The following is a 17,280-nucleotide window of genomic DNA, read 5'->3' as shown; positions in this document are numbered from 1 at the left end:
ATGGTGGAATTCTCACTTGCTCTCCTTTCATGTAACAATTCTGCTCCAGGGATGGATCGCATCAAGTTCAACTTGCTTAAAAACCTCCCCGACGTCGCTAAGAGGCGCTTGTTGAACTTGTTCAATCAGTTCCTGGATAACAACATCGTTCCGGATGATTGGAGGCAAGTGAGAGTGATAGCTATTCAAAAACCAGGGAAGCCCGCGTCGGATCATAACTCGTACCGTCCAATCGCGATGTTGTCTTGCCTACGGAAGTTGTTGGAGAAGATGATTCTCTTTCGACTGGACAAATGGGTTGAATCGAAGGGCATGTTGTCAGATACACAATTTGGTTTCCGCAGAGGCAAAGGAACGAACGACTGTCTTGCGTTACTTTCTTCAGAAATTCAGCTTGCCTTTGCTCAAAAACAGCAAATGGGCTCAGTGTTTTTGGATATTAAGGGGGCTTTTGATTCAGTTTGTGTCGATGTTCTTTCCGACAAACTCCACGAAAGTGGCCTTTCACCAATTTTAAACAACTTTTTGTATAATTTGCTGTTTGAGAAGCAGATGAGGTTTGCTCATGGTGACTTGACAGTTTCACGAATAAGTTACATGGGTCTCCCCCAGGGTTCATGTCTAAGCCCCCTTCTTTACAATTTTTATGTCAGAGACATAGATGATTGTCTCATGGAAAATTGCACGTTAAGACAGCTTGCGGATGACTGTGTTGTTTCTGTGACGGGATCAATAGCAGTTGATCTGCAAGGACCATTACAGGATACTTTGGACAATTTGTCCACTTGGGCTCTCAAGCTGGGTATCGAGTTCTCTCCGGAGAAAACTGAGATGGTTGTCTTTTCTAAAAAACACAAACCGGCTAAGTTTCCGCTCGTTCTGATGGGTAAGACAATCACTCATAGCATGTCTTCTCAATATCTTGGTCTCTGGTTCGACTCTAAATGCACCTGGGGGAAGCACATTGTGTATCTGATACAAAAATGCCAAAAGCGAATCAATTTTATGCGAACTATTACCGGAACATGGTGGGGAGCACACCCGGAAGATCTGATCAGGCTGTACCAAACAACCATTCTGTCGGTTTTAGAATACGGTAGCTTCTGTTTTCAATCCGCGGCGAAAACACACTTACTGAAGATTCAACGGGTTCAGTACCGTTGCCTTCGGATCGCGTTAGGTTGCATGAACTCAACTCACACTATGAGCTTAGAGGTACTTGCTGGTGTACAGCCTCTGACAGACCGCTTTGCGGAGTTATCGTTCCGGTTCCTCATCCGATGCGAGGTTGTGAATCCATTGGTCATTGAAAACTTCGAAAAGCTGCTTGCACAGAACCCTCAAACTCGTTTTATGAGTGTGTACTACTGGTACATGACGTTGGAGGTAAGCCCATCTCCGGTTAACACCAATCGTGATAACTTCTCAGACTTCGACAGTTCCTCTGTGGATTTTGATCTGTCCATGAAGGATGAGATCACCGGAATACCAGAATCTTTTCGTTCCGTGTGTATTCCACAAATTTTTGCAAGTAAGTTCGGGCATGTTAGCGGGGACAGACAGTTCTTCACAGATGGTTCGAAAACCGATGATTCGACTGGTTTCGGTGTCTACAACGAATTTCATAGCGCCACCTTCATGCTTCAAAAGCCATGCTCGGTATACATTGCTGAGCTAGCGGCTATATACTACACCTTAGAGTATATTCGCACTCTCCCACCTGAGCACTACTTCATTTTTACCGACAGTCTAAGTTCTCTGGAGGCTGTTCGGTCAATGAAACTGATGAAGCACTCAGCGTACTTCCTGAATGGAATTCGCCAAGTCTTGAGTGCTTTGTCCAAACGCTCATACACCATCACCATAGCTAGGGTCCCTTCACATTGCTCAATTCCGGGTAATGAGAAAGCGGACTCTCTGGCTAAGGTGGGCGCTAGCGAAGGCGAGATTTACGAGCGTCAAATTGCCTTCGACGAATTTTTTGCATTAGCCCGTCAGGAGACCTTGATCAGCTGGCAACACAAATGGAGAGATGGAGAGATGGGTAGATGGTTGCACTCCATCATTCCGCAGGTATCGAAGAAGCCATGGTTCAAAGGGTTGGATTCAGGCCGCGATTTCATTCGTGTAATGTGTCGGCTGATGTCCAACCACTATTTGTTAAACGCACATACCTTCCGTATTGGGCTCTCGGAAAGCAATCTCTGTGTCTGCGGCGTGGCTTACCAGGATATCGAACATGTCGTGTGGGGATGCGATGAGCATCGTGAAGTCAGATCTGAGCTGTATGAAACTCTCCGGGTCCGAGGAAAACAACAGAAACCCGTTAGAGAAGTGTTGGCAGGCCTTGATTTGGAGTACATGGATCTTATTTACCAGTTTTTGAAACGTGTTGATGTCAGAATTTGATCTCGTACGTTCCTTGTTTTCGTTGCCCGAAATTTGGTTTTGTTGTTCGCTCCCTGTCTTTCGTTGCCCCCCTTTCCGTTTGTCCTCTTCTTGTCGTTGTCTTCCGATAAAGCCCTTTCTGTTTAGCCCCGTTACAGATTAGGACAGTCGGTCCCATCAAGGTTTTTAGTATAAGATAGCAAGTAATTTAGTATAAGTCCCTTAATTCCCTCCTTTCCAACTTTATATATTTGTTATCCCTAACCTCGAAACAGCCGCGAGTACTTCGGCTCCCAAAACTAACCTAGTATTAAGTCAGTATAAATTTAAAAAACAACATGTAAAATCAACATAAAAAAATGTAAAGATGATTTCGGCTCTGTTATGCCCAAGTGGCGCCCGAGCCTTCCAAATAAACGAATAAGTAATAATAACAGTTGCATCAACCCCAGATATCAAAAAACTCAGGAAAGCTTCTACTTTTCGATTTTTGTGATTTTTTTCGTAGATCGGATAAGAAAATGATGTATGGCAATATTGTTCAGAAAAATGTGGGCAATTATTCAATGATTTGGTACTTGTTAGAAAAGTTGTGTGTTTGAATTTCGTAGAACAAAAACTGTTGAAAAATGTAACTTTTTAGAGTACTTGCATGACTCAAAATCGAATAAATATGATCAAAACATTCTCCGATCAGCACATAATGTTCACAAAAGTTGTAAGGAATAGAAAAAACTTTAATTTACTGGCGGCTGCGATATTTTATATGGCTTCTAGCCTTCATGGGCATTTTTTAAAGGTAAAAAATGACCAAAAAACACATTTTTGATTTGAGGCACCTCGAAATCTTCACCAATTTAGCTGAAAATTCGACCAGAAGTTTGTTTCAGCATTAGAATTAAGATGTGGGGGTGACTGGCAGAATTCGAGAAATTTCATTTTTTATGAAGAGGTCTAATGTACACTTATGCTTGAATGACCACAAAAGCCATACAGAGTTCAACCCAGGTAACAAATTGATGCTGTACAAACGTTTTGCCTACTATTTTTAAGCAGCTTTCATGTGAGCACATTTATTCAGCTTCTAAACATCTAATGTTGGTGATTTTATTTAACCTTTAGCTGATTTTTGGTTCATTGAAAGGCTTATGTAAGGCTTAATATGCGCTTCATCAGTACTCAACCAAATTAATTAATTGTGTAAAAATTAAAAAAAATACTTTCGTGACATTATATTTACCATTTACTTTTTATTTGCAGGAGAGATGTTCAGGAATGTATAAATGAATCTATTGGAAAACTGGGCATTGAACTCGGGCTTGATGTTTTATAGTCACTTAACTTAAGTACCTACACCACACAATTGTATACATATCCCCGAACACGAAAGCATAACTTGTTGTGTCTGAACAATCAAGAACATAAGTTGAACTAAGCCTGCATTGAGGCTGGAGAAGCGATGTGGGCTCTACAAAAAAACATGTTTGGGTCAGCTGTCAAAAGTTATTTGATTGAAGGTTAAACAAGAGATGTTTAGTTCTACATGTTGGTGTATGTTTTAAAGCGGTTACATAGATTACAATAATATTATATTCAACTTAATATTTAGACATCTATGTATCGCTGACTAAATAAAGAGGTTGAACAACCATGTTTCAGACCAATATTCAGCTATCATTGTATTCAGCCTTTCTCACCATTGATCAGCCACTGTTTAGCTATTACTCTCACTGTTCAGCATTAATTGTTATTTTGGAATGCATGCGCCATCGTTAATTTTAGCTATAATAGAATATTCATAATGAAATGTTCATTGACTTGACAGAAAAATAAAATATTGCAAATTTGATAAAAATCTGTGTTTTCTATTGCTTTCTTTCATATTTTTGTGACAGTTATCAAGCAACTGAAACTGCACCGTGCTCGCGCTGTTCAGCTATTAAGATAATAAAATAAACCCATTGAACTCTAAATTGGCCTCAAATCTTTCCCAAATGATCACCCTATATAAGAAATCCACAAATATGAATTTTTAGATATTTCAGAAAAAAATGTGAATATTTTAGCCTGTTGCGCCTAACTAACAGACCAATTAACCGCCTATTACTATTGTTTGCGTCCTCATATTGGACTTTTCCATTTTTGTGTGCCTCACACGTGCAAACAAAAACTCTATGATAAATAATAAAAAAAATAAATCGGGATTTTTTCTGTAATTTTCTTGAACAATTACCCCACAAATTTCCCCTGAAATTTTTATACGGACCGTTAAAAAATGTTACCATATAAACCTTTGGAAATTCTCTTCTGAGATTTCTTGTGTTTAATACAGGGATTAACTCAGATATTTAATTAGCTATTATTCCGATATTTCACGAAAGAAAATCTTGCATAGATTGCTTCAGAAATTCCGCCATGAGTTCTTTTTTTTTTCAGAAACCAGGTTTTTTTTCAGAAATCCTAAGACGGGTGTGGTGGTCTAGTAGCTACCACTTCTGATTCGTATGCAGAAGGTCCTGGGTTTAATCCCTGGCCTGTCCCTTTCCTCCTACTTCGCATCTTTCTATATACTCTCTCCCTCCTCTCTACATATACAACTCATGTATATTCACATGTTTCTAGCCATCGCTAGAACAGAAACAGGTTGAAAAAGCCGTTTCCCTTCCTTCCTGACTTTCACACCACAGTGTCAATCTATCAGATAATGCATACAAGTTATACAATCAAGCGAACTGTGCCGCACATCTTCATAATAATAAAACACACAATTCTATCACCTTACCCTGGCATCCACACACCAGTGTGTGAACCCTATGCCAACAAAATCCCACCAACTCTCCGACATCCACATAAATTTGTGCAGACGCAGAGTTATATACGGTCTGATGTGGATATAAACGATTGCAATCATCACTTCTTTCCCCTTCCCCACATTGATCTGCGTTATGACGTGGCAGGCGTCATTGTCGCCTAAAAATAGAAGATCACCAACGCTCACACAGTGAAGATGCCGACTAGTCCCCGGCAGATATCTCATTGGTTCCATGTATGAGTGTAGCTGGTCTGGCGATTTTGGAGCAGCACCTACGGGCGGTAAAGCTGAAACTCATGAGTTTTTTCTAGAAATCCTGTATTTATTATTTTAGATATTCTTTGAGAGATTCCTCCACAAATTCCTCCATCGATTCCTTTGAAAAATCTTCCAGGCATGTTTTCAGAAATTTTTAGCATTTCCTCCAGGGAAATTTCAAGAAATTCTACCAGAAATGCCTTCGAAGAGATTTATCTGAGAATTTTTCCATGAAAACCTGTAGAAGATTACCCCGGAAGTTATTTGAGGAACTCCTTCTTTGAATTCCTTCTAAAATGACTCTATGGATTCCTGTAGAATATCCTGCAGGAAATCTATATCTATCTCTGAAGTGTGCTACAGAATTTTTTTGACATTCCTCAATTTATTTTCCCAAGAATTTCATTGCGAAATCTTCTATGGACTCCTTCCAAAATTGATACATGGATTCCTTCAGTAATTACTCTAGGAATACGATCTACCAAGATCTTTTCCAGAAACTTTTCCATCAGTTTCTTTGGAAATTCTTGCAGGTATTCTTTAGAAAGTTTATCCCAAATATGTATCCAATAATTCTTTTGGGTAATTTTTTTCTGAAACTCCGAAAACTTTTTAAATACTTCTGGGGATTTATTAAGAAAATCCTTTAAGAATTTCTCCAGGGATAGCCTCAGCGTTTTCTGTGGGGATTGTTTCAGAAATTCTTCCGAATATTCTTTCATTATTTCTTCCTGTGGTTTCTTCAAATATTCCACAAGATATTCATTCAGAAATTCGTACAGGTATTTCTTTAAAAGATGTCCACCAGCGTTGTATTTGTTTTCAGGAATTGCCGTCTGAATTCTTTTGAAAATTTCCTCGAGGCTTCATCCAGAAAATCGTGAAGGAATTCTTCCAGAGATTCTAACATTGTACTTCTCTTCTAGAGTTCTTCTTCTAAGTGTTCTCTATCTCTATCAGAGATTTGTTTTGGGTTTCCTCCAGATACCCCTTCATGTTTACCCAGAAATTTCTTCGAAATTTCTGCTAAGAATAACTCTAAGATTTTCTCCTTGAAGTCAAAAATATTTTTAAGGCTACCGGAACACCATTGAAAATATTTCAAGAGATTTGTATAATGATGCTTAAATAGACGTGTCTCCAGAAACTCCTTCAGAAATATGTCCATAGAACGCTTCAGAAATATTTTCAGAAAATTTTCCAAGAATTTTATCGGAAGTTTTCTCCTGGAATTTTCTTAAAAATTACTCAATAAACTTTTCTAGGATTTCCGCTAAGGGTTTCTTGAGAAGCTTCTTCAAAAATATTTCCAATTTTTTTTTTCAGAAATTCCTCTTGGGATTCAAGATTATCCCTAGTACTTCTTCGGTTGCTCCTCTAGAGATTTAAACAAGGAAAATTTCATTGGTTTCAACTGGAATTTTCTACCGGAATACTTTCAGTGAATCTTTCAAAAAATTCTGCTCGAATTGATACTAAAATTTCTTCAAAATGTCTTCAGGGACGTTTGCAGAATTGTAGGAATTTTTTTTCAAGAATTGCAACAAAAGATTTCTCCAAAATTCCCTCTTAGATTTTTCTTAGAAATTCCTCTTAGTTTTGTTTTTAACCCTACAGAGATTCTTTCGGTAATTCTTTCAAGGGTTCTTCTAATAACTCCTAGAGATCAGAAATTCCTGCAGAAGCTCCTGCCAGAATCTTTTTTTTAATCTCCCCTTCAGAATTATCTCACTGGGTTTCTTCCAAGATTTCCGGAGGAATTGTTTCAGATATTCCTCCACAGATTTTTTTCAGAAGATTCCCCCGATATTGCACCAAAATACAGGAAGTATTCTTGAAAGAATTCCTCAGTAGATTTGTAGGGAAATTTCTGGAAATTACTGAAGGAATCGTTCAAATAACTCCTGGTGTTACTTTTGGAGATTGCTGGAAAAAAGTATTGAAAACTTTCTGGAGGGATTCCAAGATAAAAATTCTTGAAACAATTCCCGACGTTATCTCGTGATGAATTCCTGAATAAGCATTCAGATTAAAAAAAAACAATACCAGAAAAAAATCTTTAAGATACCTCTTCCATTTTTTTGAACCAGAAGCTTCTGCAGGAAATGCAGGAACTACCCAGTCAACCACTCATCGTATAAGATGTTTCATATGATGTTAAAGTGGAGGCGATAAATGGAGGCATGTACGCATATGGCCTCCACTTTATCATCATATGCAACATCTTATACGATTGCTGGTTGTCTGGGTAGTTCCAAAATTTTCTGAAGAGATGCCTAGAGAAATCCGTGCAGAATTTTTTGAAGGAGTGTCTTGAAAATGTATGCAAAACACACAGATGAAGGTACTTGTGAAATTCTTCAAGAAATCCCTCTATGCATTTTTGAGGGATCCCTGGAGGATTTTTTGAAGGAATCCTTGGAAGACCTCTTAGGGATATCTCTGGAGGAATACTTAGAAGAATTTCTTATACAACTTCTGAAGAGATTGGTTCACAAAAATCCCTGAAGTACTGGAGAAATGCAGTTAAAATCCCGGAGCCAATCATGAAAAAAAACATTGAAAAAAAATAAAATTTTTGAAGAAAATTTTCAAAAAATAATCGATGGAAATGGAGAACTATTTTTAAGGTATTCATAAAAGAGTTTCTTAAAAAAAATCTTGATAAATGCCATGTAGATTCAGAATTAAAGGAACTGTTGAGATAGTATTTGGAGGAATTCCTGAAGCATTACCGAAAAAAATCCCTGTAAAAAGGTCTGAATGTATTCTAGCTAAATGATCCCTGGAGAGAGAAAGTCCTGGAGGATTTTTAAGTCGATTTATTTGAGAATATTTGGAGAAATTTCCAATTAAATGGCTAAAAGAATCACCGAGTATACGTAGAGTAACACATGAAAGAACCTTTGGAGAAATTGCAACAATAATTTCTGAAAGAGTTAGTAAAAACATTCCAAAATTTCTAAAGAAGAACTCTAGGGAAACATCTGAAAGAATCTCTAGAAGGTTAAAAACAGAGACGAACCAGATAAGGGCAGAAAGCGTCTGAAATAAAGACAAATCAATAAATCAATCTAGAAGATTGCCCGACCTCAGTGAACAAAAAAAAAACTTGATTTCGGGACCGTTATGCCCATGTGGCGCCCGAGTCATCCAAATCCAATTCAAAAATCTTCAAGAGGTGTCCTAGAATATCCTTAGATATTCCTTTTTCTCTAGGGGTTGCATAATAAGCTTCTCTTGGGATTTACTATGACCTTTCTTTATGGATTTTCTCGCTTTTTTTTTCAGGGATCCTCAGGAATTCCTTCAGAATTTACTTCAGGATTCTTGGCGTTTTTCTAGGATTATATCAGGGATTTTTTCTTCGAATAACTGCAGAGCTTTTTAGGCATTTGTTCAAAGATTCCTTCAAATAAATCAATTCATTTGGAAATTGATTCCTTGCAAATTTGTTTGTTATATCCCTTTAGGATATAAGAATTACTCCAGTATTTTTTACTTCCAGTATTTTTCGTTAAGCACTTCTGTGAAAAAAAAAAAGCCGAAGAATATCTGGAAGAATTCCTGGAATAATCTCTGAAGCAATCTCGGGAGATATTTCTGAACTGTAGAAAAAATATATAAAAAACAAGCCTGAACCCGATTCAACAATCACACATGGTTAGCTTATTTTCACAATCCAAACCCCATTCGGATGGGATTAGCTGAACGTCTTACACATACAAGTGGTATTAAGGTTCAGCAAATATTTGAAAATGAACAATTTTCGCGTAACCTATTAGGTTAAATTTATAACCTTTCTAAGGAATTATTGGACCCCTATAGCCCCGGCCTGAAAGGCATGGGTATTCAGCATGGCCATGCTGAGAGTGGTGGGTTTGATTTCCGGTCGGTTCAGGAGCTTTCTGTAGCAGAAATGTCCTGGACTTCCTTGGACATTAAGTATTTTCATATCTGCCACAAGAAACATATGAAAACCGGTCATCGGCAGAGGAAGTTATCAGTTGAAAACCGTGGAAGTTCTTATATAACACTTAACTGAGTAGCAGTCTTTCTCCCAGTTGGGATGTTACGATAAGACGAATGATAAGAAACCAATGAAGCCATTTAAGAAGCTTCTACATAGAAATTCTTTGGAAATTTTTTGGAGGAACTCAAGACACCTCTAAAAATTATTTCGAAAAGATTATTTGGAAGATATTTTAGAAAAAAAAATCTCTGTAAGAATAAAACTATTGAAAAAAGATCAAGAATTTCTTGATGATTTTCTGAAAGAATCCCCCAATAAATTTTTGAAATAACCCATGGAGGAATTTCTTCACCATGGAAAATTTAGAACAATTCTCAGTAAAATTTCCGGAAGTTCCCCTGTAGGAATTTCTGAAGGTAATTTTGGAGGAACTTCTGAAAAAATCATCCACAATGTTTTAGGGAATCTATGGTTATTTTGTTAGAAATATCTGGAGGAATCTCTAGAAGAATTCCTAAAAAAATATCGTGTTATATTAAATATACAGTAGGATCGGGAATACAATTATTCATCATCATAGATCCATTTGAAGCCTCAACCATTAGGTTTTCATTGAAATCTTCTAAGAAAATACAAACAGTTTCTAAAGTGCTGGTGAGAAAACCAAACCTTTGTCATATTATCATAGTCATACACTGCCATACGTAGTCTGACAGTGTTCAGTATGGCTCAAATGACTGAATAATGATTAGTTAAAAAATCTGTACAATTATTACACTGCAAATAACTTTATAACACAAAAGTTAAACAATGAAAACGCAAACTCAAAGTCCTCCCCATGGAAAAGTTTTCCCTCCCCAATAAATGCAGCCATTGTTCCATTCAGCTGGGGCGACAGCCGGCAGTAATCCAATTGAACCATCATCTACATTCCGAAACAAACAAAACTCATTTATCTTTTCTCTGTCTTTCTCCATTTACAGAATATGGATCTTCGGCACACCTAGGAACTATGAAGCATATAGTGGTTGTGATGATTTTCTTAAACATTAATAACGGTAAGATTAGATCCGCACGTCCCGGACCGAATTTCATCCTGATCACAGTTTGTTTGTGATCCCCCCATTTCCCTCCGAATGTGTGTACCAGTACCATATTAATCAAATTCTAAAGACAGATTGATGAAACCACGTCCCAGAGTCGACTGCTGAATGCTGGCAGCCCCCCCCAAAAGACAATCCCAGCGCGAATGGAAACTCTGTCACCAGGATGAAATTCGTCGGCCGGAAAATGTAATTAATTTCGGATCAATCAATTTTGCCACTGCGCGTCTTTTTCCACACTCTTCTTCTTTGTTCCGTTTCCGTTTGTGTAGGCATTTCCTCCCACTCGCAGTCGGTCGACATCGACGAGCCGCACACGTACACACCTCCGAAGCACTACTTTCAGACGTCGTCCTTTGACGACGCCGACCTGGACGGGGACGACATTGGCGTGAAAAACCCGCTGGACCGGGGGCCGTACTTTGACATCTCGGCGTCCCGGAATGTGACGGCGCTGGTGGGAAACACGGCCTATCTCAACTGCCGGGTGCGAAATCTCGGCAATCGAACGGTAAGTTATGGGGGTGGAGGACGTTCGGGTCATGTAAGATATGAGCTTCCGTTTGGTGCTCTATTCGGGAGTCACTGCATATTATACGACCCTGCATTAGGCAAGGAGACCATTCATAAAGAACATTACGATATTAGATACAGGGTGGGTTTGATATTTTGAAACAATCCGTTTATTAAGACACAAATTTTGATTTTCTCTTATGTCACCCCCCACTCGGAAAATTTTGGTAGGATTCTAGTTTTTTCGAGGTGGGTTGGCAAAAATAATTGGTTGAAAATTATCAGAAAATTTTAGGCATAATCTGAATTGTCCAGAATTTTCATGACAAATTCAATGTGTTGAATGAATTTGCCTGATTGTTTTGGTATATTTTTTCTCTTCTTAGAAATAAAGTATAACTTTCTATCAAGCCATAACAGATTGAACTTACGATGTTTTATCTATAGTGTTTTAGTCAGCACTAAACTGATTTTTGCAGTATAATAAAGGGTGGTACGGTCAAAATTTGGTCATACATTTTTTTTCATAACGTCAGACTGCGTACACTGAAACATCTGATTTGTGGACCAGTAATGGTACATTATTTGTAGCTTAGGCCATAAAATTGTCATCAAAATCCACTAAGTATTGGTTGATATATAGATAAAACCAACGACCTGCCTTTTTAGAATGTTGTACAAAGGCGCTCCATAGTAAATCTTTGACAATTTAAGATCAGTAGAGCACACTTTTGGTTATAAAACTACTAATACTGCTCCGATTCATATAAAAATTTTACAGTATAATACTATTATACAAATATGATCTAAGTAAAATTTTGAGCCATTATGTATGAATACTTCCAAAGTTGTGGCAGTTTGAATATGAAAAAAACTGACAGGGTGCCACTTAAACAAATATAACTTTTAAAAGGACAAAACAAATTGAATGAAATTTTTACACAACATTTGGACTTGCATTCTTTATATACAGAAAAAAAATCATTGAATTCAGTTCAGTATTTCTGGCTCTATAAATAAAACAGTAAAAATGTGTTCTTATTTTTGAAGCCTCTTTGTACAAAATTTTAAAATTGCAGATCTCAGGATTCAACAATATCTAGTCTAGTCTAGTCTAGTCTAGTCTTCACATACACAGCCATTCATTGAAAAAATCCTGGAAAATGATAGAATCGACTACTTCCATAATTTTTCTTGTCATTATTAATGATTGCAGTACATCATAGATGCATTACAAGCATTAAAGCGGCCAGGCCTACTGTGCAGCGTTTTTAATTCAGCAATTAAAAATATGAGTGGGGACATCTCGTACCAACCGCTCAGTTTATGGAAAGGCAAAATACGGTGAAAATCGGTGGGGGTGACGATGCTAAGAAGGTTAATGCCACCCCTTGGTCCTTGGTCCTTCCTAGGATGGAACACAGGTATTTACTCCGTATCCTGGCCCTATTGCCTAGGCTTAAGCGCTAGGCTTAAGCGCTACTCGCTCTCTAAAAACAAACTAAAACGTGGGGGTCCCATGATCCCTCAATAACGTCCAATTTTAAAAATATTAATTAATTTTACGATTATGACACATTCCAAATAAAAAAGTTTAGTCATAGATTATAGAACAATATAGTGTACGAAGAGTAAATCAGACAGATCTCACCAAGTTCCATTTCATCGGACGAACATATCCACGCCTCGATTTCTATCCATTTCCGGCATGCAATCTGTTGCTTTCATCCGATCTCAGGATTCATCAATATCTCCGCAAAAACTAAACCGATTTTGATGAAAATTGTATGACATTAGCTACATGTAATGCACCATTACTGATCCAAAAATCAGCTATTTTGGTGTACGCAGTCCAAAGTTATGAAAAAAAAAGTTTGACCAAATTTTGACCGTACCACCTTTTACGGATGGCAATTTTATTTTTCAACACCGTAATTTGTCACGTAATTTTTCAGTTCCAAGTTTAGGCGCCGTTCACAAATTACGTAATGTGCTAGGGGGAAGGGGCAGTGCGACCAAGTGTTACGACCCATACAAAAAAATGAAATGTGCCGATTTAAGCGTTACGTAATAAATGGACGCTGCCTTATAATTATGTTTTGTTGCTTATTAGCAAACAGCAAAAAAAAAGTTGCAACTGCCTGCTCCTCAAAGCTAAAGAATGACGAACTTTCATGAAAAAAATGCGCGCTGGAGTTCCTGGAAGATTTTAGTAGGAATCCTTATTGGAATTTAGGACAATAAAATCTTCTAAAGAATATCTGCAGAAATCCCTGTTATTTTACCTGGAGGAATCCATGGAATACTTAAGAGTCTTTGGAGAAGTTTCAGAAAGATTTCTTGGTGGAATTTCGAAAGTAGCTTCGGGAGGAATCTGAAAATAAACTCTTGAAGAAATTAATGAAGAAAGCTGTAGAATTTTTGTAGAAATATCTGGAAGAAGTCTCGGAAGAATCACAGATATTTTTCCAGAGATTCTTCCGAGACTTTTTCCAGACATTTCTACAAAAAAAAATTACAGCTTCTACATGAATTTCTTCAGAAGTTTAGTGTCAGATTCCTTCCAAAGCTATTTTAGAAATTCCACCGAGAAATCTTTCTGGAACTTCTCCAAAGACTCTGAAATATTTGAATTTCTTGAAGAAACTTTTCTAGAAATCTCCATTAGAATTCCCAAGAGAACTTCTTGGGATATTTTCGGAAGAATTCCAGAATAAATGTCATAAGGAGTTGTTGAGGAAATATGTTCCTGAATGTATTTCTGGAGGAATGTCTGAAAAAAGAAAAGCAGGAACATGTAGATTTAAAAAAAAATGAAAATTGAGAAATTTATGAAGGAAATGTATTTAAATACCCAGTAAATATTTCTATAGAAATATCTGAGTGATTCCAAGGAGAAATTCCTAAAAGTATTTTTGGAGAAAATGCTGTAAGAAGTTAAAAAAATAAATACATGAAGAAATATTCGGATGAATTAGTAAGGTAATCTCTCAATGAATTGCTTGAAGTAATCCAGTAGGCATTCTAGCTTAAACCACTGAAGAAAAAATGTGAGAAGAATCTCTGATGGAATCGCTGAAGAAAGTTATGAAGACATTTCTTCAAAAGATTCCAATTAAATGGAGAAATTCCTGGAAGACTCTATAGAGGAGTTCGTGACAGAATGCTTGTTTGAGTTCTTGTAGGAACCACTGGGAGAAATTTGAAAACATGGCCAGAGAAAACAATCATTGGGAGAGTATCTTGAAAAATGTTAAAAGAATCCCTAGAAGGTTATCTGAACGAATATCTGAGAGAATTTGCGAAGGAATTTATTGTAAATTTCAAAAGAAATATAAAGAATGTCTAGAAAAATATCAAAAGATTTTTTTTAATCCCTGGAATAATGTTTGAAGTTACTACTGGAGGAATTCCTGAAAGAACCTCTGGAACATTCAATGAGGAAATTCCAAGAAAAAAATCTGAAGAAATCTGTACAATTTTGGAACCTTGGATGATCCATAGCCTTAGCCACTAGGCTAACTGAAGATTTTTCATAGATTATTCCAAAGATTTGACTAGGGATTCTTTCCGTTTTTCGGGATTCGTTTATCGACTGTACTTAGTTTCTGAAATTCATTCCAGAATGAATCCTGGAATGAATTCCAGAAATCCTTCCAGAGATCACTTAATGGGTTTCTTCCGGAATTCCTGTATAGATTGCACTTGGTTTTTCTTTTCGACATTATCAAAGGTATTCTGCGATATCTCCTGGGTGTTTTTCAGGGATTCCTTGGGAGACTTCTTCCACGATTCCTTTATTGATTTTTCCCAGATTCCTTTTAGGGATTTCTCTGACGAATTCTTCCAAGATTTTTCCTGAGATTTTTTCAGGAAATTCGTTCGGAAGTTTTTAATGATTTCTCCAGAAATAAGTTTGAGTATTTCCAGCTTAACTCATGATTTACCTTTTATACAAATAATCTTGTCAAAAAAATATAACTCGAAAACAGTTTGTTGGATTGAAATGATTTCTTCGAAAATATTTGAGGATATTGAGGGACTTCCTAGGCTATTAAGAAAATCTAAAAATCAGTTTTCTACAGAAAAATAAGAAAAAATCTAAGGATAAGATTTTTGGAGAATTTAAAATATTTGACATCTTCAAAAAATCCGCGATGAGTATTACATTCAGTGTATATTTTTTCTAGAAGTCCCTCAATATCCTCAAATGTTTTACCAAATTTTAATTTTTCATCGATTTTCTAAACAAGCAAACAAGAACATTTTTAGATTTCTTATATCGAAACGTACAAGCTCCAAAGAAATAACAATGATTGTTTTTCCTTGAGCAGCAAATAAAAAAAAGAAAATCCATCACTGCGTATTCCTTACAGTTCACTTTGCACTCATTCCTCACTACTCACTTTTCACTGCCCACTTCTTACTTTTCACTGCTTCACGCTTATTATCGTTTATTTCTCACTGTTTACTGATTACGTGTTACTCACCATTTTACACTGTTTACTTCTTATTGCTTATTCTTCTCTATTCATTTATCACTACTCACTCTTCCTTTCTCACTCCTCATCTCGAATTGCTAACCTCTCACTTTTGACTGCCCAATATTTAGTAACCACTGCTCACTCGTTGGCCCTTACCACCACACTTTCTTCAGTGCATCATACCCCTCTCTTAACACTCTCCATTATTCAATGCTCACCTCTCACTCTTTACTTATCACGCCAATCTTCTCACTCATTGTTCGGCACTGCTCAATTGTCACTCCTTACTGCCCAACCTCTGTGCTTTCCACAAATTATTCCTTAAACAGTTTGCTCAATCTTATTGAATATTATACATTATTGATTTCTCACTCTTCATCATTTACGGAACTGATTTTTTGTCTATAAACTGAATATAGGATAACTTTCAATAGAATAAAATGAACGTGGAGCAGTTTATGCTGAGAAATCGAACATGGGACAGTTTATGATGACAAAACTTAACGTGGGACAAATTGTCTTGAAGTTGTTTTCATAGAGTTTCCGACCAAAGTTTACTGACCAAGAGTGGTATCTGAAAGTATTCGTACTAATGAACCAATTGGCGATAAAGGTCAAAATTGCCAAAAAGTTACATGAGACAACTATGCTGCACAAGGAAGTGTTGAAAATACCATCAGAAACCTTTTTTATATTTTTTCGAGATATTAACCATAGTTAATTGTCATAATTTCTAGAGTAAAAGACTCTTACCCAAAAGCTTTCAAACAGCTTTGACATCCGAAAGAAACATTTTGAATTGAGCTCAGAAACTTCAAAAAGTATTCTTGTGCCACTTAAACCTTTGTCTCACCTTGCCCTATTATTAGACTGAAAAATAAAATTGTTTTGAACTAAAGAGCTGATTACTCAATTAATAGCTTGGAGTTACCTGTGTCGTTAAGGTTACTCCAAGTTATTCATTGAGTTACAGCTCTTCAAATTACATATAAAAGTGTTGATCATCATCACTTATTACATCAATCCAAACATGTCTAAAAGTACTATCTGCAGAAGAAAGGCTCTCTTTGGTTTCCCTCTCCTTCGTTAATATCTCAGCTGTTTATTTGTATTATGATTGTCTCCTTGCATTGAACGATGGTCAAAACAATCGCCTTTTGATTTGTACTGCAAAAATAGTTGAAAAGTGTACCATTACATTGCAATAATTGAAAGAGAAAGTGAACAAAGAGATGATAGGACCTATTGAAATGTTTGGCCTTATATGTAATGGATGTTACGAAATAGGAATTTACCATTTGCATTTACATTTATTTGAAAATACAAGAAGTCTGTCAATGAGGATTACATAGTGAAGTGACTAAACAGTGAATTCCATCATTACAGGTCTCGTGGATACGGCACCGGGACCTTCACCTGCTGACAGTGGGAAAAGCTACATACACGTCAGACCAGCGGTACCAAAGTGTGCACAACCCCGCGCTAGATGACTGGTCTCTGAAGGTAAGTCGGGATCCTAGCCTCAAAATTTGAAGCACAAACAGCCACCACAATACATCAGAAACAACTCGACCGAAATAACATTGAATGACTGTTGTTTTCGGAGGAATAGCAAGCCAAAGTCATCACCGCGAAATTGCACGGTCCGCCACGGGAAATCGGTTTTCTCCGAAATCGAAATTCAACAACTCGTTGCGTTGTTCGAACAAACCGAACCGAACCGAACCGAATGAGGTCACATACCGCATC

The 17,280-nt window shown here is 37.0% G+C and overlaps 1 protein-coding gene across 1 annotated transcript in view; it reads left to right on the top strand.

Moving 5' to 3' along the window:
* LOC109431822 (hemicentin-2-like) overlaps positions 1-17,280 on the top strand; it is a 402,363-nt gene that overhangs the window by 257,468 nt on the left and 127,615 nt on the right. Inside the window, exons 2-4 of the mRNA XM_062850072.1 lie at positions 10,415-10,489; positions 10,807-11,045; positions 16,918-17,034. Of these exons, the coding sequence (XP_062706056.1) occupies positions 10,444-10,489; positions 10,807-11,045; positions 16,918-17,034 (402 nt within the window). The 5' untranslated portion in view covers positions 10,415-10,443. The remainder of the gene's footprint in view (positions 1-10,414; positions 10,490-10,806; positions 11,046-16,917; positions 17,035-17,280) is intronic.

The sequence above is a fragment of the Aedes albopictus genome, chromosome 2 (genome assembly GCF_035046485.1).
Source record: "Aedes albopictus strain Foshan chromosome 2, AalbF5, whole genome shotgun sequence".
In the NCBI taxonomy this organism is placed as follows: domain Eukaryota; kingdom Metazoa; phylum Arthropoda; class Insecta; order Diptera; family Culicidae; genus Aedes; species Aedes albopictus.
This window is presented reverse-complemented; position numbering and strand designations above follow the sequence as displayed.